This window comes from Oncorhynchus mykiss, chromosome 9 (genome assembly GCF_013265735.2).
Source record: "Oncorhynchus mykiss isolate Arlee chromosome 9, USDA_OmykA_1.1, whole genome shotgun sequence".
NCBI lineage: Eukaryota > Metazoa > Chordata > Actinopteri > Salmoniformes > Salmonidae > Oncorhynchus > Oncorhynchus mykiss.
The window spans coordinates 70,819,229-70,840,262 of NC_048573.1; the positions used below are offsets into that span (position 1 = coordinate 70,819,229).

A 21,034-nucleotide genomic window follows, 5' to 3' on the forward strand; every position below is an offset into this window, starting at 1 on the left:
TTGAGGGAGCGTGCAATTGGCATACTGACTGCAGGAATGTCCACCAGAGATGTTGCCAGAAAATGTTATGTTAATTTCTCTACCATAAACTGCCTCCGACGTCGTTGTAGAGAATTTGGCAGTACGTCTAACCGGCCTCACAACCACAGAACACGTGTAACCACGCCAGCCCAGGACCCCCGGCTTCTTCACCTGTGGGAACGTCTGAAGGAGTATTTCTGTCTGTAATAAACCCCTTTTGTGTGGAAAAACTCTGATTGGCTGGGCCAGGCTCCCCAGTGGGTGGGCCTATGCCCTCTGTCGTGGCGTTTTCTGTCATTAAATGTGAAAAATGTATATTATCAAATCAATTCTCTGTGTATTCTGTATTTCAAAGAATCACAGAATAGTAATTAACTAGGAAGTTGGGGCACCACGGGAAAATGTTTATAGTTTCAATTTCCCTGACTAACTTCAGATATTTTGTTATCTTGTCGATTAGTCTTCTGTTAATGTATTATTACCTCATCAGTCTCATTACTGAACGTCTCAAACCCTTGGATATCTGCACGAACCCTAACATAGATCATGAATCAGCAATATACAAATTCTTAGATGGATCACAAAGTTAAGGACTAAAATTCCCTTTTTTACTAGCCAAGTAAATTTCCTAACTTAGGGATATTAAAGGATATTTGACTTTACGGGAAGAGGAACGTCTGTACAGGAAGTAGATAATATTTAGAATGGCTGACTGTCTTTCTCCCTACAGTATAGTGTCTGTTTCCTGTCTGTGTTTTGTTGCTATTTATGTTTATAGTTTGTTTACTTGTCTCTGCAGGCTTTTGAGCTGGCTACTGGGGACTACTTGTTTGAGCCCCATTCCGGGGAAGATTACTCCAGGGACGAAGGTAGTGATACGTACTCTGCTGCTTGATTTGGATCTACTTAGGCTGGTCTTTTCCTGTTTTTAGTGTTTCGATGGTTGTCTCTACGCTGTAGCAGTCTGTTTTTAATGTATGTTGAATGTAGAGCTATATTTTATGTTGAAAATGGCAGATATGTACATATGTTGGAAATTGCTTCAGCTGCCTAATATGCCAGGGAGAGCCATTTTGGATTTGTGATATTAACCATTGGCCTACTGTGAAAAGCTTTACCAAAATATGAATGCTTTGTCATTTAATCTCCATCACTTTTGGGGTTTTAGTTGGTCCTAAATATAAATTAATGATTTAAAAATCAACTGATGCTTTTTGCAGTAGGTGGTGTGTATTCGATGGTACGATACTGTGCAATGAGTTTGGTGGTACACTATTGTATGATTTGAATAGTAGTCCAGTTGACAATATAAACACCACGGTTTGTGTAAGTCCTTTAAGTGATATTAGTTGAATAGCCATTTGGGCTCTCAAACCCTGTTCCTGGAGAGTTATGGTCCTGTAGGTTCTCACTCCAACCCTGTTCCTGGAGAGCTACCATCCTGTAGGTTCTCACTCCAACCCTGTTCCTGGAGAGCTACCATCCTGTAGGTTCTCACTCCAACCCTGTTCCTGGAGAGCTACCGTCCTGTAGGTTCACTCCAACCCTGTTCCTGGAGAGCTACCGTCCTATAGGTTCTCAGGAGAGTGTAACTCCAGGAACAGGGTTGGAGTGAACCTACAGGAGGGTAGCTCTCCAGGAACAGGATTGGAGTGAACCTACAGGAGGGTAGCTCTCCAGGAACAGGGTTGGAGTGAACCTACAGGAGGGTAGCTCTCCAGGAACAGGGTTGGAGTGAGAACCTACAGGGGGGTAGCTCTCCAGAAACAGGGTTGGAGTGAACCTACAGGGAGGGTAGCTCTCCAGGAACAGGGTTGGAGTGAACCTACAGGAGGGTAGCTCTCCAGGAACAGGGTTGGAGTGAACCTACAGGAGGGTAGCTCTCCAGAAACAGGGTTGGAGTGAACCTACAGGAGGGTAGCTCTCCAGGAACAGGGTTGGAGAGTCCGGGTTTAGCATACGTCAGCTAGCCTGGTCCTATACATTGTGCTTTTAGCCAACTATTCCATCATTGTCATGCCATATTTCCAGAAGAGTTGGCAGCAGCAGTTATAGTCCATCTTTAAAGGGCCAGTTTCCCAGATATTTTAAGGCTTGTCTTGGACTAAAAACCACGTTCAGTGTAGATCTTCCATTGAAAGCGCTTTTTAGTCCAAGGAAACCTGTTTGGTGTTTATTGGACATTATTGTTATGAGTAAATCTATGATCATGTGATGTTGGGTACCTACTTGCATTCCTGTGTCTATTTCCACTATAACAAATTGGAGCCATATTTCTGAAGATGGTGCCCACATATCCCCACCCCTTTTCCTACTCATCCCTCATTCACCTCATTCCTACGTTACTCTTCAGCTGTTCTCCACCTCCTTTGCTGCCTCTGTACCATGCTTTGCTCACATCTGCATGTGCAATAACCTTTTTCAGTTTGTAGTGGCTTGATTGTTTCAGTGGCGTGTTGTTGGCTGAGAAAGCCCTGGGCTACGCTACATCTAACTGGCATGCCTTGGCTTGTGCAGCCTTATAAGGAGGAATTTCAGTTTACTCTATGATGTCTTCAGGCTCTGCTGTCAGCTACAGCTATCTATCTCCTACTGCTCACACCTTGCATCCAAACACTTCCTTATAGATTGGCTGTGTGTGTGTGTATACTGCTGTGATGAGTTTCTAACAGCTAACCCCAATGAATGACTTCATTGCCATTCTCCATCTTACTGGCGTGTCTAATGTGAAACAGAAACCAAGTATCTTGCTCCTGCTCCAGACGTGTTTGTGCCGTCTTGCCCAACTCCTTTGGTCATTGTCACAAGGCTTCAGTCCACTAATACAGAGGCTTTCTGCACTTAAAGCCCACTGCAGTTGTTTGGTTGGCAAAGAGACTGTGGGCTTTTCTCTGTAGAATTAGAATCATTCCAGGGTTTTGTCGTACATGTGCGTCATTTCATGCCATTACGCCGTCATCTTTATCCATTTGTCTTAATATGCTGCCACTTGGCTCTGTTCTGCTTCTTCATCATCCCCTCTATTTCCCTGTATCCCCTGCTTTCTCTCCTCCACTTTGTCTCCCTCCTCTCTTTCTGCTCTCTCCTCGTTCTATCCCTCTCTCTCTCTCTCTCTCTCTGTGATCTGCCCCGGGCCTCCAGACCACCTAGCTCTGATTATTGAGCTGTTGGGGAAAGTTCCCCGCCACTATGCACTGAGTGGGAAATTCTCACAGGAATACTTCACCAGAAGAGGTATGCTACTGTGTGTCTGTGGCCTGCCCTGGGGGACGTGGGAGGGGTGTGGGAAGAGTAGGGAGGGTAACGCAGGCAAGGTCCTCTGACCGCAACAGAAGTCCCACCATCCCAATTGCTAACATTCCAATGTCCAGTTGGTACAAACCATAGTAGGGATTGGTTGAAGTTCAATTCAAATCTCCCGACCATCCGGATCTAAGCCACTATGGCACCAATGTTGATGAACATTTGCCAATCAACTTGATTGGAGGAAAACAACACACTCCTCGTCTCTCGTCATGAGCTCCCCAGCCGTTACCGAGAACCACGTACTGGATTTTTAACAGGGTCATTTAGCATTAGGTGAAGAAATGTCAACTTCTTGCCCCAACCTAACATATAGCTCAAGCTCAATATGTCGGTGTTGGATAAGGAGGAGACTACAGCATCCATAAATTGATCATTGGACTTGTCACCTTTTTGCACTGAAATATGTTTGTAAGGCCAACAGCTACTCAATAGAGCAAGCTACAGTAAGACGAGGTAGACAGGTCTCCAACAGGACGACACACTGCAGTTAGCTATGCTACATTTCATCGACCTAAGAATAACCAAGACTACAACACGCACCATAGCCGAAAATGTTTTATTTAAGAAACGGTAAGCTAGCTATGTTGAACTGCATATAGAAAATGGTTGAACCCCGATACGCACATGTAAACACAGCCTCGGTTCAGTTGTGCACTGCAAGTGTGCAAATGCATGCTAGCAACTTACCAGACTGACAGCAGCGCTGTTTCAAACATGTAGAATCAATTCTGGCATTCTGATAAAGTGTCAAGTTACTTTTCAGTGTGTGCCCAGAAAAACTGAATGTAAAAAGTAGTCTGGGTGTGCTGGTGCTGCAAAGGTAAAACATCAGAATCATTGCCTGCTTGAGCACATTTGCATACACAGTGTTAGTTTGATTATGAAATTGATTATGGCAGTAGGCAATTTATGTCTTGCTAAAATGGAGGAGAGACTAGCTCTGACTCTCAAGGGACGAGGTTATTGCCCTCATCTGTAAGATGCACGCCATTCCTATTGTACTGCCCAGGAACACACTGCTGGATGGCAGGGGGCCTATTGTACTGCCCAGGAACACACTGCTGGATGGCAGGGGGCCTATTGTACTGCCCAGGAACACACTGCTGGATGGCAGGGGGGCCTATTGTACTGCCCAGGAACACACTGCTGGGTGGCAGGGGGGCCTATTGTACTGCCCAGGAACACACTGCTGGATGCCAGGGGGGCCTATTGTACTGCCCAGGAACACACTGCTGGATGCCAGGGGGGCCTATTGTACTGCCCAGGAACACACTGCTGGATGGCAGGGGGCCTATTGTACTGCCCAGGAACACACTGCTGGATGGCAGGGGGCCTATTGTACTGCCCAGGAACACACTGCTGGATGCCAGGGGGGCCTATTGTACTGCCCAGGAACACACTGCTGGATGGCAGGGGGCCTATTGTACTGCCCAGGAACACACTGCTGGATGGCAGGGGGCCTATTGTACTGCCCAGGAACACACTGCTGGATGGCAGGGGGCCTATTGTACTGCCCAGGAACACACTGCTGGATGGCAGGGGGGCCTATTGTACTGCCCAGGAACACACTGCTGGATGCCAGGGGGGCCTATTGTACTGCCCAGGAACACACTGCTGGATGGCAGGGGGCCTATTGTACTGCCCAGGAACACACTGCTGGATGGCAGGGGGCCTATTGTACTGCCCAGGAACACACTGCTGGATGGCAGGGGGCCTATTGTACTGCCCAGGAACACACTGCTGGATGGCAGGGGGGCCTATTGTACTGCCCGGGGGGGGGGGGGGGGTGTAGTAGTGTGGGCATACGCCTGTCACATAGAAATGCAAACACCCAGCTGGTTGAGAGAGCCGGGCCATCTCTATGGGCTTGTTGATGGCCTCCTCCCACTGGGCCATCTCTATGGGCTTGTTGATGGCCTCCTCCCACTGGGCCATCTCTATGGGCTTGTTGATGGCCTCCTCCCACTGGGCCATGTCTATGGGCTTGTTGATGGCCTCCTCCCACTGGGCCATCTCTATGGGATTTGTGGACGGCCTCCTCCCACTGGGTTTGGACCAAAAAATCAACGTCCATGGAAGAGATTCTCTTTAAAACACACCACTTCGATCCAGCTAGTTAGGAGAATTTAACTTATTAGCAGGTTAGGAGAATTAGGTTAAGGTTAGGAAAAAGGATTCGGCTTAGCGAAAACGCTCTCCTAACCTGCTACGAAAAGTCACTTGTATCAAAGTGGCGTGTTTTTGGGGAATATCCCGTCCGTGCACTTCTACATCAAGGCCAGTCCGGACCGCACCAAAACAAATAAGTCCAAAAGATGTCCCCGTAATACGAAATAACCATCAACAAGCAAATAACTTGAGGGAGGATCTGGGGTTCTCACGTATTCAGTACTTTGAGTCACAGGAACTGGTATGTTCATAATGCAAAGCAGCTGTTGATATTCACCCCCCTCTCCTTTTTTTAAAAGGGAGAATCCATATGTTTTGCATAAATGCAAATAGCCTAACGAATTAATACCCAGTGCCCGGTTTCCCGATAGCGATGGAACTCGAGCGTTTTTAAATTTTAAAGAAATTAACGATTCAGCATTTCAATAACGTCCGACGAACTCTCACGCGTTTCCCCAAAACACCACATAGGGAGAACTTTCCATGAGCACGTCGTTAGAGCTTATGTGTCTGTACTGGTTTGAAAGAAAGGCAGTGTTGCTCTCTGTTCAACGTTCTCCATTCAAATCTTTCCTTAACATTTTAGATACTGATCATGGATCAGATCCTCGTGAGAAAACATCACCAATTGGCAAATATTGAGGCGGCTTATTTTAATGCTTAGGCTATGCACCAAAGCAAATATTTGACACATTGTGCATGTGTTAGGGCCTACATATCAAGAAATTGGTGCAAAAACAATTGACAGTATCCTACAATTAGCAAAACAGAACTCTATTGATTGAACATAAAATGGATGCCAATATCATTTAAATATATTGGCCAATGCAAGCTACCGTATTTTAATGCAGTCATCACGGTTTTCATTTGAAGCTTGTTTATAACAATTGCTAAGACAATCCAGACGTTCTCAGGCTCTATAGACCTCTGTATGAGGGACTGTATCTTAACAGGCCACCCCTTGATGTGATGTTGGGCACCTACTGACCCAACGTTGTTTTATGGAAATATATATGTTTCTCAATGACATTGCCAAATAAAGGCTTAACGAACTAGTCAGGCACCACGTTAGTACAATACAAAACAGCTCACTCAATCAAACATGATGGTCTTGTAAGTCTAAAGCAAAGCTTGCTTTCATATAATAGTAAACAAGCGTGAAAATGTAGTGGACTGGGATCAAATTGTATTTTAATTGGTCACATACATGTGATTTAGCAGATGCTATTGCGGGTGTCGCTTAATGCTTGATTAGTGTGATGCGTGTGTGACGGATCCAATACTTTAACCTCCATGTGGTACAAATGACATTGTTGTGGGAGCACCTCCTCTAAGAGAATGAATTGGGCTGTTTGAGAAGGTTTGAATCTTTAGGAAGCAGCCTTTAGGAAGCAACCTTTAGGAAGCAACCTTTAGGAAGCAGCCTTTAGGAAGCAGCCTTTAGGAAGCAGCCTTTAGGAAGCAGCCTTTAGGAAGCAGCCTTTAGGAAGCAGCCTTTAGGAAGCAGCCTTTAGGAAGCAGCCTTTAGGAAGCAGCCTTTTAGGATTCCAACCTAGCCAAGGCAAAAAGGAGTTGACCTGTCAGTCAATCTGCAAATCCATGACTCAAAACCACCAGATATTTGCAATAAAAACAAATGATCAAAAACAAAAATGTTAGTTCCAAAAACGTTTAAAATCCCCCTTTTAAAATAACTAAATATGTAACAACTTACAGGCACTCTCTGTCTAGAGGACACTGCTGCCAGGGCGTCATGGCAACTACCTAATTGAATTCAAAATGTTGTGTCTCAACCGATGGTGGGCACAACCTCCGATTATGTGGAATGTGGTCTAAACTACAACATATGCGAATAGGCTAAATAATTATGGAGTTTACCATTTTTTTATAGCTAATTGTCGTTAAATGATACCTTTTAAAAAATATATATATTTTTATATCCTGAATGTTTTGGCATTAGGGTCCAAAAAGTGACTTTCTAACCACTTCTTTCATAGGCAAACATGTTTAAATCTAAACGTATGCTGTCAAAAAGTAATTGAATTTAAACTGATTGACCCCTGTACTTCGTTTTCAGTGGGTTTAAAAGGGATTGGACACCACAAAAGTAATGATGGGTTCTTCTAAGTGCTGTCAGACTGACCCTCTCTCAACCCCCCCCTCGCCCCTCCACCCAGGGTGGGCCTGTGACTGGAACACTGTCTGATGAATATGTTGTTGGTGTCCTCCACCCCCCCCCCCCCCCCCCCCCCCCCCACCCCACCCTCTCTTCTCTTACTCTTATTTTGTCAGACCATATTGCATTGATCATTGAGCTGCTGGGGCAAGTCCCACGCAAACTCATAACGGCTGGGAAATATTCCAAGGATTTTTTCACCAAGAAAGGTAATGTTTTTTTTTAAATGAAGACCTGTCCACCCCATTGTTGTAAATGTCAACATTGGTGTGTGTGTGTTGTTCATAGTGATGTTTAATGTTTTTCTGGATGTTCCTCTATGCTCAATGGTATTCTGTTAAATCACAATCACAGGTTTACTGCTGAATGACGGTCTTAAATGTTGTGTAGCAAGAGAATAAATAATGTTTTAATGACAGTCTTGGGTGTGTGTGTGTGTGTGTGTGTGTGTCATGGTGGGGAGTTTTGTCATTGTGATTATGTTATTGTTATGTCCCCCTGTCATGGTGGTGTGATGAGAAACCCTGTCTGACTGACCTACCTAACCCTGCTCTCTTTCTGAGACTGACTGTGCTCTCTCTGTGTCTAACCCTGCTCTCTTTCTGAGACTGACTGTGCTCTCTCTGTGTCTAACCCTGCTCTCTTTCTGAGACTGTCTGTGCTCTCTCTGTGTCTAACCCTGCTCTCTTTCTGAGACTGACTGTGCTCTCTCTGTGTCTAACCCTGCTCTCTTTCTGAGACTGACTGTGCTGTCTCTGTGTCTAACCCTGCTCTCTTTCTGAGACTGACTGTGCTCTCTCTGTGTCTAAACCTGCTCTCTTTCCTAGGTGACCTGAAGCACATCACCAAGCTGAAGCCATGGGGGTTACTAGAGGTGCTGCAGGATAAGTATGAGTGGCCCAAAGAGGAGACTGATTGTTTCGCCGACTTCCTCCTCCCCATGCTGGAGCTGGTACCAGAGAAGAGGGCCACGGCCGCGGACTGCCTGCGCCACCCCTGGATCGCCCCCCAGTGACAGCCTCCAGTACTGCAAATCAAAATACCCCGATGCCTGTTCAGTAGGCAATCATTGTGGAATGTTGCAGATAACTGTCATGACTAGAGGTGACATGATTCCCTTTTCTACGTGTCATAGAGGCATTAATGTTTTACATTAAGAGACTTCTATCAGAACATTCCAGAACGTTTTGTTCTGCTGAATGCACCCCCTTGGCCTGGATTGCCCTCCCCAATGGAGCCTTCCAACCACTGCAATGTAAAACCATGTGGCCATGTTCAGGAGGATGTAAAGTTACTGAACCTTCAGATGTATGGCGTTGAACAGAGATACGATCATCTGTCAAATAGAATTGGGAATTGGGTCCACTTTATTCATTCAGTTTCTATCTTCAATGTCACGTTTTGGATTTTTTTTTGTCATTTAGCAGATACGCTTATCCAGAGCGACTAAGTGTCTGCTAAATGAGTGAAAAGTAAAATGAGCTTTTCATTTTCCTAAATACACCCCTGGATGTATTCCCTCTAGTGGTCGTCTCTGGTCACTGCGATGCAAATTAAACCCCTCACAAGAGACTTGTTGCAACAACAGAGCACTTTCCAATTCAACCATATCTGAGATGACTTATTTATTTCTGTTTTGGTTTTGTTTTCTTACATTGTGTTCTTATTATCGTCAAGGAGCGTCTACGTTTGTATGTGTTTCTTTCCTTTGTACTGATTGTGTTTAAATAAGCCTGTAGGCAACGTTGGTTTATGGTCATTTTGGCGGTCCAGAATTCTGTGCTCCATACACTACTCACTTGTATGAGGACTTGTGTTTGTAATTGTTGTTATTGTGACTCTCTCACCACCATCTTGTTTCGTTTTATACCGGCACAAAGACCTGGGGAAAAAAATCAAGATCAATGAACTTCCCTTCACTTTTGTAATCCTGTTTCTGTTAAATAACTTGATACCACTCGTTTTCTCTCCTCTGATAAAACGTCATTGATGTCTGTCTGTGTTCACTTTAAGAGTTCTTCTGTGTTACTCCTTCACCCGTAAGGCATTTTGTCTGTATTAAGCGTAGTATTAGGAAGTTGCACATAGGGCAGATGAACGGACTCGTAGGTTGCACTCTACTCTCCTTTCTGACTGAACTATTTGTAGGTCCCCACCACCCATAAATACAATGGAGGACTGTCTTGCTATTTTTTTAGATCAGCCAGTTAAAAACCATTTTCAAAATCTGTTATAATACTAACTTTGCATATATTCACTTTGAGCCAATGGGAGACTGGTTTTGTGGGTTTAACTAAATAATATATGTTCATAAGAACACCACCCGAAAGAAGAGAAATTGTGGAAAGATATATAAAATGACGTGTGGCTGTGTGTTTGTATGTGTGTATATATATAAATAACTGTACCAAGGAATTTGCCTTTCTGTATATTACAGCTGTGTACAGTTTTTAACCAATTGTAGTGTGTGGCTGAAATGGCACCCTTTTCCCTATGTAGGGTGCCATTTAGGGTGCACACTACTATGTCTGGGTAGTACTGTGTCAATAAAGCATATGGAAGAAGTGGGAAAGCTCTGTTGTGTGAACGTCCGTCAGCTGTTAATGTATTTTATTTGTCCGTAAGATGTGATCTAATGGTCAGGGTTTGGAGATATGGGGGGGGGGAGGAACCCGAGGATATTAAGAGGAACCTGAGGATATAATTTAGAGTAGAAATTAGCTTTGCATATTGCAGTGACAATAATAGAACTGTTTGACCATAATGACCATCATTATGTTTGGAGGGAAAAGGGGGAGATTTGCACGCCCAAGAACACCATCCCAACCGTGAAAGACGGGGATCATATTGTGGGGGTGCTTTGCTGCAGGAGGGACAAAATAGATGGCATCATGAGGGTGGAAAATTATGTGGATATATTGAAGCAACATCTCAAGACATCAGTCAGAAAGTTAAAGCTTGGTTGCAAATGGGTCTTCCCAATGGACAATGACCCCAAGCATACTTCCAAAGTTGTGGCAAAATGGCTTAAGGATAACAAAGTCAAGGTATTAGAGTGGCCATCACAAAGCCCTGACCTCAATCCTATAGAAAATTTGTGGGCAGAACTGAAAAAGTGTGCGAGCAAGGAGGCCTACAAACCTGACTCAGATACACCAGCTCTGTCAGGAGGAATGGGCCAAAATTCACCCAACTTATTGTGGGAAGCTTGTGGAAGGCTACACAAACCGTTTTACCCAAGTTAAACAATTTAAAGGCAATTTACCTAATACTAATTGAGTGTATGTAAACGTCTGACCCACTGGGAATGTGATGAAAGAAATACAAGCTGAAATAAATCATTCTCTACTATTATTCTGACATTTCACATTCTTAAAATAAAGTTGTAATCCGAACTGACCTAAAACAGGGAATTTTTACCAGGATTAAATGTCAGGAATTGTGAAAAACTGAGTTTAAATGTATTTGGCTAAGATGTATGTAAACTTCCCACTTCAACTGTACATCAAGCTCCGTTTCGCCCGTCAGGGTTAATCACACATATTTGAAATGTCAATTTAAGACACGTTAAAATTGTATACCACCCCACACTGTGCACTAAAACAAAATGTCTTCATATGATGAGTTCAGCGTCTTGTCTAGCTTGATTCTTTGCCCAACTACTGTTGATGGGACGGTTTTTCACGAGAAGTACAACGAACTTTTACCATGGAACAGAAAACTTTAGAATTTCATTCAGAAAGTAAAATGTGTATTGACGGATTGTACACTTACTGTTTACAGAAAACATTTAATTCATCCAAAATATTAAAATAAAACTTTAATTACCAAGGCTGAAAAGAGGGCAAAACACCAAATGAAAACAGGGTGCCATTGGGGGCAGGACAGTCTAAAGAACTGCCCTCTAACATAATGAGCCAAAAAACATGTTTTTGGAGAAAAGGGAACCTTTTGTGTATATTGTAAAAACACTATCCGTGGAGGCCTTGCCGTATCCCCGGCCTGATAGTCATGAGTGCCAGAATGATGCATTGTTCTTCCATCTCGCCTCATTGCTTTTCTGGAATGGAAACAGGATGAATGAAAATTAGATAAATCAATTAAAAAGTAGGGAGATGTCTTGAGATAATCCCAGTGTCCCACACTCCAAGCCATTTACTCTTCTGTGTCCCTCCATGCTCCAAAAATTTACTTTGCACAACAAATATCACCTAATTTTAATTCTCTCACCTTGCCCCTCCACTTCGAAGTCATCCGGCAGCAGTTTGTCCTGTCTGTTACCCAGTGTAAAGGCCAGGAAGGCAAGGATGAGAGAGTCCAAGACACAGATCATGGCCAGGATGTAGGCCCACCTCACCGTACAGTTCCCCAGGGTGTACTTGTCTGTCCTCTCGCCACACATCCTCTTCACCTCTGGGGCGTCCCAGCCGTCAGGGTAGATCATACAGCCCATCACCATCAGGATGGCTGGGGAGGGAGGGACGGACGGACGGACGGACGGACGGACGGACGGACGGACAGACAGACAGACAGACATTACCATTATGGTTAGGGTGTGCCAAACTCATTTTCACCATGGGCCGGAGGGCCGCACTTGAAAATATTCACAGTCAAAATTTGTTATAAATGGTGTAATTTTCTATCCATCACTTTTGGATGACTATTATCAAGATGGACAGAGTGAAGAGACTATACATGACTGTTATCAAGATGGACAGAGTGAAGAGACTATACATGACTGTTATCAAGCTGGACAGAGTGAAGAGACTATACATGACTGTTATCAAGCTGGACAGAGTGAAGAGACTATACATGACTGTTATCAAGCTGGACAGAGTGAAGAGACTATACATGACTATTATCAAGATGGACAGAGTGAAGAGACTATACATGACTATTATCAAGATGGACAGAGTGAAGAGACTATACATGACTATTATCAAGATGGACAGAGTGAAGAGACTATACATGACTGTTATCAAGATGGACAGAGTGAAGAGACTATACATGACTGTTATCAAGATGGACAGAGTGAAGAGACTATACATGACTATTATCAAGATGGACAGAGTGAAGAGACTATACATGACTGTTATCAAGATGGACAGAGTGAAGAGACTATACATGACTATTATCAAGATGGACAGAGTGAAGAGACTATACATGACTATTATCAAGATGGACAGAGTGAAGAGACTATACATGACTGTTATCAAGATGGACAGAGTGAAGAGACTATACATGACTATTATCAAGATGGACAGAGTGAAGAGACTATACATGACTGTTATCAAGATGGACAGAGTGAAGAGACTATACATGACTGTTATCAAGATGGACAGAGTGAAGAGACTATACATGACTATTATCAAGATGGACAGAGTGAAGAGACTATACATGACTGTTATCAAGATGGACAGAGTGAAGAGACTATACATGACTATTATCAAGATGGACAGAGTGAAGAGACTATACATGACTGTTATCAAGCTGGACAGAGTGAAGAGACTATACATGACTATTATCAAGATGGACAGAGTGAAGAGACTATACATGACTGTTATCAAGATGGACAGAGTGAAGAGACTATACATGACTGTTATCAAGATGGACAGAGTGAAGAGACTATACATGACTGTTATCAAGATGGACAGAGTGAAGAGACTATACATGACTGTTATCAAGATGGACAGAGTGAAGAGACTATACATGACTGTTATCAAGATGGACAGAGTGAAGAGACTATACATGACTATTATCAAGCTGGACAGAGTGAAGAGACTATACATGACTGTTATCAAGATGGACAGAGTGAAGAGACTATACATGACTGTTATCAAGATGGACAGAGTGAAGAGACTATACATGACTGTTATCAAGATGGACAGAGTGAAGAGACTATACATGACTGTTATCAAGATGGACAGAGTGAAGAGACTATACATGACTATTATCAAGATGGACAGAGTGAAGAGACTATACATGACTGTTATCAAGATGGACAGAGTGAAGAGACTATACATGACTGTTATCAAGATGGACAGAGTGAAGAGACTATACATGACTATTATCAAGATGGACAGAGTGAAGAGACTATACATGACTGTTATCAAGATGGACAGAGTGAAGAGACTATACATGACTGTTATCAAGATGGACAGAGTGAAGAGACTATACATGACTGTTATCAAGATGGACAGAGTGAAGAGACTATACATGACTGTTATCAAGATGGACAGAGTGAAGAGACTATACATGACTATTATCAAGATGGACAGAGTGAAGAGACTATACATGACTGTTATCAAGATGGACAGAGTGAAGAGACTATACATGACTGTTATCAAGATGGACAGAGTGAAGAGACTATACATGACTGTTATCAAGCTGGACAGAGTGAAGAGACTATACATGACTATTATCAAGATGGACAGAGTGAAGAGACTATACATGACTATTATCAAGATGGACAGAGTGAAGAGACTATACATGACTGTTATCAAGCTGGACAGAGTGAAGAGACTATACATGACTATTATCAAGCTGGACAGAGTGAAGAGACTATACATGACTGTTATCAAGCTGGACAGAGTGAAGAGACTATACATGACTATTATCAAGATGGACAGAGTGAAGAGACTATACATGACTGTTATCAAGATGGACAGAGTGAAGAGACTATACATGACTATTATCAAGATGGACAGAGTGAAGAGACTATACATGACTATTATCAAGATGGACAGAGTGAAGAGACTATACATGACTGTTATCAAGCTGGACAGAGTGAAGAGACTATACATGACTATTATCAAGATGGACAGAGTGAAGAGACTATACATGACTGTTATCAAGATGGACAGAGTGAAGAGACTATACATGACTGTTATCAAGATGGACAGAGTGAAGAGACTATACATGACTGTTATCAAGATGGACAGAGTGAAGAGACTATACATGACTGTTATCAAGATGGACAGAGTGAAGAGACTATACATGACTGTTATCAAGATGGACAGAGTGAAGAGACTATACATGACTGTTATCAAGATGGACAGAGTGAAGAGACTATACATGACTGTTATCAAGATGGACAGAGTGAAGAGACTATACATGACTATTATCAAGATGGACAGAGTGAAGAGACTATACATGACTGTTATCAAGATGGACAGAGTGAAGAGACTATACATGACTGTTATCAAGATGGACAGAGTGAAGAGACTATACATGACTGTTATCAAGCTGGACAGAGTGAAGAGACTATACATGACTGTTATCAAGATGGACAGAGTGAAGAGACTATACATGACTGTTATCAAGATGGACAGAGTGAAGAGACTATACATGACTGTTATCAAGATGGACAGAGTGAAGAGACTATACATGACTGTTATCAAGCTGGACAGAGTGAAGAGACTATACATGACTGTTATCAAGATGGACAGAGTGAAGAGACTATACATGACTGTTATCAAGATGGACAGAGTGAAGAGACTATACATGACTGTTATCAAGATGGACAGAGTGAAGAGACTATACATGACTGTTATCAAGATGGACAGAGTGAAGAGACTATACATGACTGTTATCAAGATGGACAGAGTGAAGAGACTATACATGACTGTTATCAAGATGGACAGAGTGAAGAGACTATACATGACTGTTATCAAGATGGACAGAGTGAAGAGACTATACATGACTATTATCAAGATGGACAGAGTGAAGAGACTATACATGACTGTTATCAAGATGGACAGAGTGAAGAGACTATACATGACTGTTATCAAGATGGACAGAGTGAAGAGACTATACATGACTGTTATCAAGATGGACAGAGTGAAGAGACTATACATGACTGTTATCAAGATGGACAGAGTGAAGAGACTATACATGACTGTTATCAAGATGGACAGAGTGAAGAGACTATACATGACTGTTATCAAGATGGACAGAGTGAAGAGACTATACATGACTATTATCAAGATGGACAGAGTGAAGAGACTATACATGACTATTATCAAGATGGACAGAGTGAAGAGACTATACATGACTGTTATCAAGATGGACAGAGTGAAGAGACTATACATGACTGTTATCAAGATGGACAGAGTGAAGAGACTATACATGACTGTTATCAAGATGGACAGAGTGAAGAGACTATACATGACTGTTATCAAGATGGACAGAGTGAAGAGACTATACATGACTGTTATCAAGATGGACAGAGTGAAGAGACTATACATGACTGTTATCAAGATGGACAGAGTACATAAAGTGTTTTTATTTCTAAACGTTTTAACAGATATGTATGAAAAAAATCCTCAAAATAAAAGGTGATATTCTGTACTAGCGCCTCATATGAAACATTTGATCTCAAATCCAAAATGCTGGAGTATAGAGACACATTTACAATTTACTGTCTGAATACATAGGGAGGTGAATGTATAGAAATACAGTGAATGATTGAGGTAATATGTGCAGGCAGGCAGGCGGGCGGGCGGGCGGGCGGGCAGGCAGGCAGGCAGGCAGGCAGGCAGGCAGGCAGGCAGGCGTAAAACCTGAGTATGTACGGAGGCTTTCGTACTGATATAGACTTGCACTGAGAGACAAAACATCACATGTATCATGTTCCATGTAATCCATCTACCCCCTGAAGGTAGGCTTGAACGTAGGTGTCAGAATCTGGACTCAAACAGAACCCCTTTGGGCTGGCGTCCACAGTGTTGTTGTCACCTGCTGACAATAGCACTGGACCCAAGCCACCTCTGAAAGAGGAGATGTCACTGGGGAGTCACATGACTGTACACGATAGGTTTGTCAACTCTCCTGGACAACGGGGATGACAACTACAACCAGAGGCCGGTATGACTGTACATACCGTATGGCTGTTTGTGAGCCAAGGTTGCCTAGAGGCTGGATAAAGAGGTGGACCCCTCCCCAATCTCCCCCAATCTCCCCTAGGTCCACTCCTGGATGTACATGGTGTCTCACCAAACACAGGACACACTATACATTAAAATGAACAAGTTAGTTAGGTTAGAGAATGCCTTGTAATCTCACCTGATGCAAACTGCATCCACCCACAGATCTTGTAGACGCTCCCGGTGTTGCAAAACCAGAACAGAGTGAAACAGACCATACAGCCCACTATCAGCAGCATGGATGTACCCACGAAGAAGAGGGCTGTCCTAAAGGCTGGGGACGGGATGGAAGCAAAGTCCAAGGCACTTCCTTTATGAAGGAGGAGGAAGAGAAGAAGATTACTGCAATGATCTCTGATGTCCAATGAAACATCTTCTTCTTCTTCTTCTGTCTTCTGCGTTATTCAAACCCCTCCGAAAGACACACAGAATAGCCTACACATACAGAGAGGTTGGAGCAGAAGATGACATCATATTATTAGTATAGGGTATCTGTGGGTTGGAGAAGCTGGAGCAGAAGATGACATCATATTATTAGTATAGGGTATCTGTGGGTTGGAGAGGCTGGAGCAGAAGATGACATCATATTATTAGTATAGGATCTCTGTGGGTTGGAGAGGCTGGAGCAGAAGATGACATCATATTATTAGTATAGGATCTCTGTGGGTTGGAGAGGCTGTAGCAGAAGATGACATCATGTTATTAGTATTGGATCTCTGTGGGTTGGAGAGGCTGGAGCAGAAGATGACATCATGTTATTAGTATAGGATCTCTGTGGGTTGGAGAGGCTGGAGCAGAAGATGACATCATGCTATTAGTATAGGATCTCTGTGGGTTGGAGAGGCTGGAGCAGAAGATGACATCATATTATTAGTATAGGATCTCTGTGGGTTGGAGAGGCTGGAGCAGAAGATGACACCATGCTATTAGTATAGGATCTCTGTGGGTTGGAGAGGCTGGAGCAGAAGATGACATCATGTTATTAGTATAGGATCTCTGTGGGTTGGAGAGGCTGGAGCAGAAGATGACATCATGCTATTAGTATAGGATCTCTGTGGGTTGGAGAGGCTGGAGCAGAAGATGACATCATGCTATTAGTATAGGATCTCTGTGGGTTGGAGAGGCTGGAGCAGAAGATGACATCGTGTTATTAGTATAGGATCTCTGTGGGTTGGAGAGGCTGGAGCAGAAGATGACATTGTATTATTAGTATAGGATCTCTGTGGGTTGGAGAGGCTGGAGCAGAAGATGACATCATGTTATTAGTATAGGATCTCTGTGGGTTGGAGAGGCTGGAGCAGAAGATGACATCATGTTATTAGTATAGGATCTCTGTGGGTTGGAGAGGCTGGAGCAGAAGAGCGGCCCATTAAGCAGTTTAGTGATTAGAACAATGGTTCAAGGGGATGCGTTTTTTCATTCTCATCACAGTTTTTACTCTGTACTGAAGAATGAACTGCTGACATTGTGTCAACTGTGGACTAATGAACAAAATACTAAAAGATAGTTATTGTGTAAAGTGACTCTTTAAAGGGGCAATCTGCTGTTGAAACAAATGCAAAGCGACTCCTTTCGGTAAAAATCAGAGGGATGGGGCTGGAGAAATTTGACCACTCTCAAATGTATAGACAGAGCTATGGATGCAAGGACTGACCATCCATGATATCAAAATAATATTTGTAACCATACCTTGAGGCTGTACAGTGATTGATTACATGTACTTTGATTACAAACATTTGAAGTAAAACAATCTTATAGTTTGGGTTCTGATGAGGTACAATAGTTTAACTAAGCTTAACTAAGCTCATAAGTTATATTCTTCAAGAATCAACGGGTTCGTATCACTTATTTTTATGTCCAAAAATGGATGTAGCAACTGCAGCTTGGCCCTTTAAGTGCCTTGCCTTTACAGATGAGCTCCGAGGTCAGCGCGTTGCCGATACAGTAGTGAAACAGGCCGAAGTATCCGGCCTGCGGGGTGTTGACGCTGTCCCCGATCCAGTACGGTTGGATGAACACCACCATTTCTATGATGGAAAAGCAGATGGTGAATATCGCCCACAGTACGCCGACGGCTCGCGCGTTCCTGACGTAGTTGGTGTGATAGATTTTGGCCGCCTCCTGCGCAGGGAGCATTTTCTCACTTTTTGATTTGGTCTCAACTTTCTCTGTTGTTGACATCTTGTTGACGAGGAAATAGAGGGTGGTGAGGGTGAAGACGTGGAAGATGCGCAGATAACTCTTCTCGAGTCACCAGAAAGTCACCCGTTTTGAGTCAGCAGAGAGTATGAGCATGAAGCTTTCAGGTGAGATACTTCTCAGGGTTTACTGTCAGTTACTGTCGGTTTGAGTTTCTCTTCAATGCCAACTTGTTTTCAGTGAACGCTCCGCTTGGTCGTCTGCCAGACACTTCCAAGGATCCAGATGAACTTGTCATATAGAATTATAACTGAATGTATAAAAGGAAGATGTAAGTCCACAAAACAAATATTTTCTAATACAAGACCCACTGAGCGCTCAGATCATTGTCTTTGTTTTACTTTGCCTTGAAGTCCGTGAGAAGATCAGTGCTCTGTAGCAGCAGACAGATACCACTTGTTAAGAGTTGGTGTGTCTCCTAAGGTGTTGGAATCAAACCGTGCCAGTAATGGTGTGATATGTTGAATTATTCAAGGTAAGGAGATGAGAGACGTTAGGAGTGATGGACCACGTTGCTTAGTGGAACCAGATACATCTAGCTACGTGTTAATCATTTGATTTATTTATAAGGCTGTTGACTAACGGGACAATTCTCCAATGTGATGTTTTAACCTCAACATTGTTCACAAACTCAAGAAGTAGTTGTTTTTAATAACACAACATAGCTTTGTTACAATATTAAATGTCCAATGCAGCCGTTTTTATCTCAATATCAAATCGTTTCTGGGTAACATTTAAGTACAAATACATCCATCACTTAGCACCATTCCTTTCTATTTGAAGACTCAATAGCGCATTAAAGCCTAATTAAATCGGTTAAGATGACATCTCATGGAGACATAATACCCGCAGTTTGAGGTTCTCCAGGATGTGAATTCTCAGTGCTGCCCCCTCTAATTGAGTAACTTAAGTTGAACGCCGACAGCAACTAAATTATCCTTAGAACTTTTCTGTGTGCAATTTTTAAAATAATCGTTTCAAGTGAAGATTCACCACGAAGATTGCCATTTCTCCATTCCCGATCATGTTTTCTGCAGTACCGCGGTCGGCCTTGAACTTGCTTCAATGAGAGGGGGCAGTCATTCTCGGGAGAGGGGGCAGTCATTCTCCCCTGGTGTAAATGTACAGAGTTTACTGGCATGTCACATTGGAGTCACACGATACTAGCACAAGGCATAGCTAAATACTGTAGAAACATTATATAGCTCTGGCCCATGGTTTCCATTAGCCGACAATTGCTGTTTTTTTTTTTTAAATGAAAAGCTGATAAATAAAACTGTTTCCGGTCAAAATGACCGGGAGAAATATATATTTAAAAAAATACGAAAATACCAGTGGATGTAAATACATTTGAATCTCGCGCGTATCGGTTTATAGGTTAATTTGCATAATCGTGTGGAATTAAATTGGCCTGTGTGTATTTTCGTTAGTTGTAATGTATCTTATTTATCCAACACAACTATCACACAAGCACAGCATATTTTGAAAGGGATTTCTCCTGCAGATCCTCAGCTGGTTGCTGCTGGAGTAAAACATGTGCTTTTATAATTATAATTAAGCAACAATTCTAAATACAAATAGTCCAGGGAGCCATTTGATTACCTGTTCAGGAGTCTTATGGCTTGGGGGTAAAAACTGTTGAGAAGCTTTTTTGTCCTAGACTTGGCACTCCGGTACTGTTTTGCCATGCGGTAGTAGAGAGTGGTGGCTGGGGTCTTTGACAATTTTTAGGGCCTTCCTCTGACACCGCATAGTGTAGAGGTCCTGGATGGCAGGCAGTTTAGCCACAGTGATGTATTGGGCCATACGCATTACCCTGTGTAGTTCCTTGCGGTCGGTGGCCGAGCAATTGCCATACCAGGCAGTGATGCAACCATGCTCTCGATGTTGCAGATGTTGCAGCTGTAGAACCTTTTGAGGATCTCCAGACCCATGCCAAATCTTTTTAGTTTCCCGAGGGGGAATAGGTATTGTCGTTCCCTCTTCACGACTGTCTTGGTGTGTTTGAACCATTCTAGTTTGTTGGTGATGTGAACACCAAGGAACTTTAAGCTCTCAACCTGCTCCACTACAGCCTTGTCGATTGTTGAAGTTTACGTTTTGCCAAAAACAAGAAAATAAAAATAAACCGTTTTAAACTGTTTTATTAGTACATTGTAAATACAATATTATATTATTGATGATACTTTCATAATTTAATATTGAAAACAATTTACTTAATGTTCCAATAATTTTTTTA

The 21,034-nt window shown here is 42.8% G+C and overlaps 2 protein-coding genes across 3 annotated transcripts in view; one reads left to right on the forward strand and one right to left on the reverse strand.

Moving 5' to 3' along the window:
• LOC110532780 (SRSF protein kinase 3) overlaps positions 1–10,244 on the forward strand; it is a 29,289-nt gene extending 19,045 nt beyond the window's left edge. Inside the window, exons 13-15 of one of the 2 annotated variants that reach the window (XM_036988900.1) lie at positions 821–890; positions 3,163–3,255; positions 8,500–10,244. In XM_036988900.1, coding sequence (XP_036844795.1) covers positions 821–890; positions 3,163–3,255; positions 8,500–8,687 — 351 coding nt within the window. In that variant the 3' untranslated portion in view covers positions 8,688–10,244. Of the gene's footprint in view, positions 1–820; positions 891–3,162; positions 3,256–7,788; positions 7,882–8,499 lie in introns of both variants that reach the window. The other variant, XM_036988899.1, reaches the window with a different exon arrangement.
• Positions 10,245–11,147: 903 nt separating this feature from the next.
• On the reverse strand, positions 11,148–19,612 carry LOC110533038 (LHFPL tetraspan subfamily member 5 protein-like). Its single transcript, XM_021617163.2, has 4 exons — positions 18,501–19,612; positions 16,736–16,906; positions 11,903–12,139; positions 11,148–11,732 (listed from the first exon to the last, which is right to left on the reverse strand). The coding sequence occupies exons 1-4, from the start codon at positions 18,775–18,777 to the stop codon at positions 11,722–11,724; spliced, it is 696 nt and encodes a 231-aa protein (XP_021472838.1). The 5' UTR covers positions 18,778–19,612; the 3' UTR covers positions 11,148–11,721.
• Between the last annotated feature and the right edge of the window lie 1,422 nt (positions 19,613–21,034).

Coding starts and splice junctions, on each gene's coding strand:
- LOC110533038 (XM_021617163.2), bottom strand. CDS start 18,777: ATGTCAACAACAGAGAAAGTTGAGACCAAATCAAAAAGTGAGAAAATG. Junction 16,907..18,500: donor CTCGGAGCTCATCTGTAAAG/GCAAGGCACTTA, acceptor TCCTTCATAAAG/GAAGTGCCTTGGACTTTGCT. Junction 12,140..16,735: donor GTGGATGCAGTTTGCATCAG/GTGAGATTACAA, acceptor CTCCCTCCCCAG/CCATCCTGATGGTGATGGGC.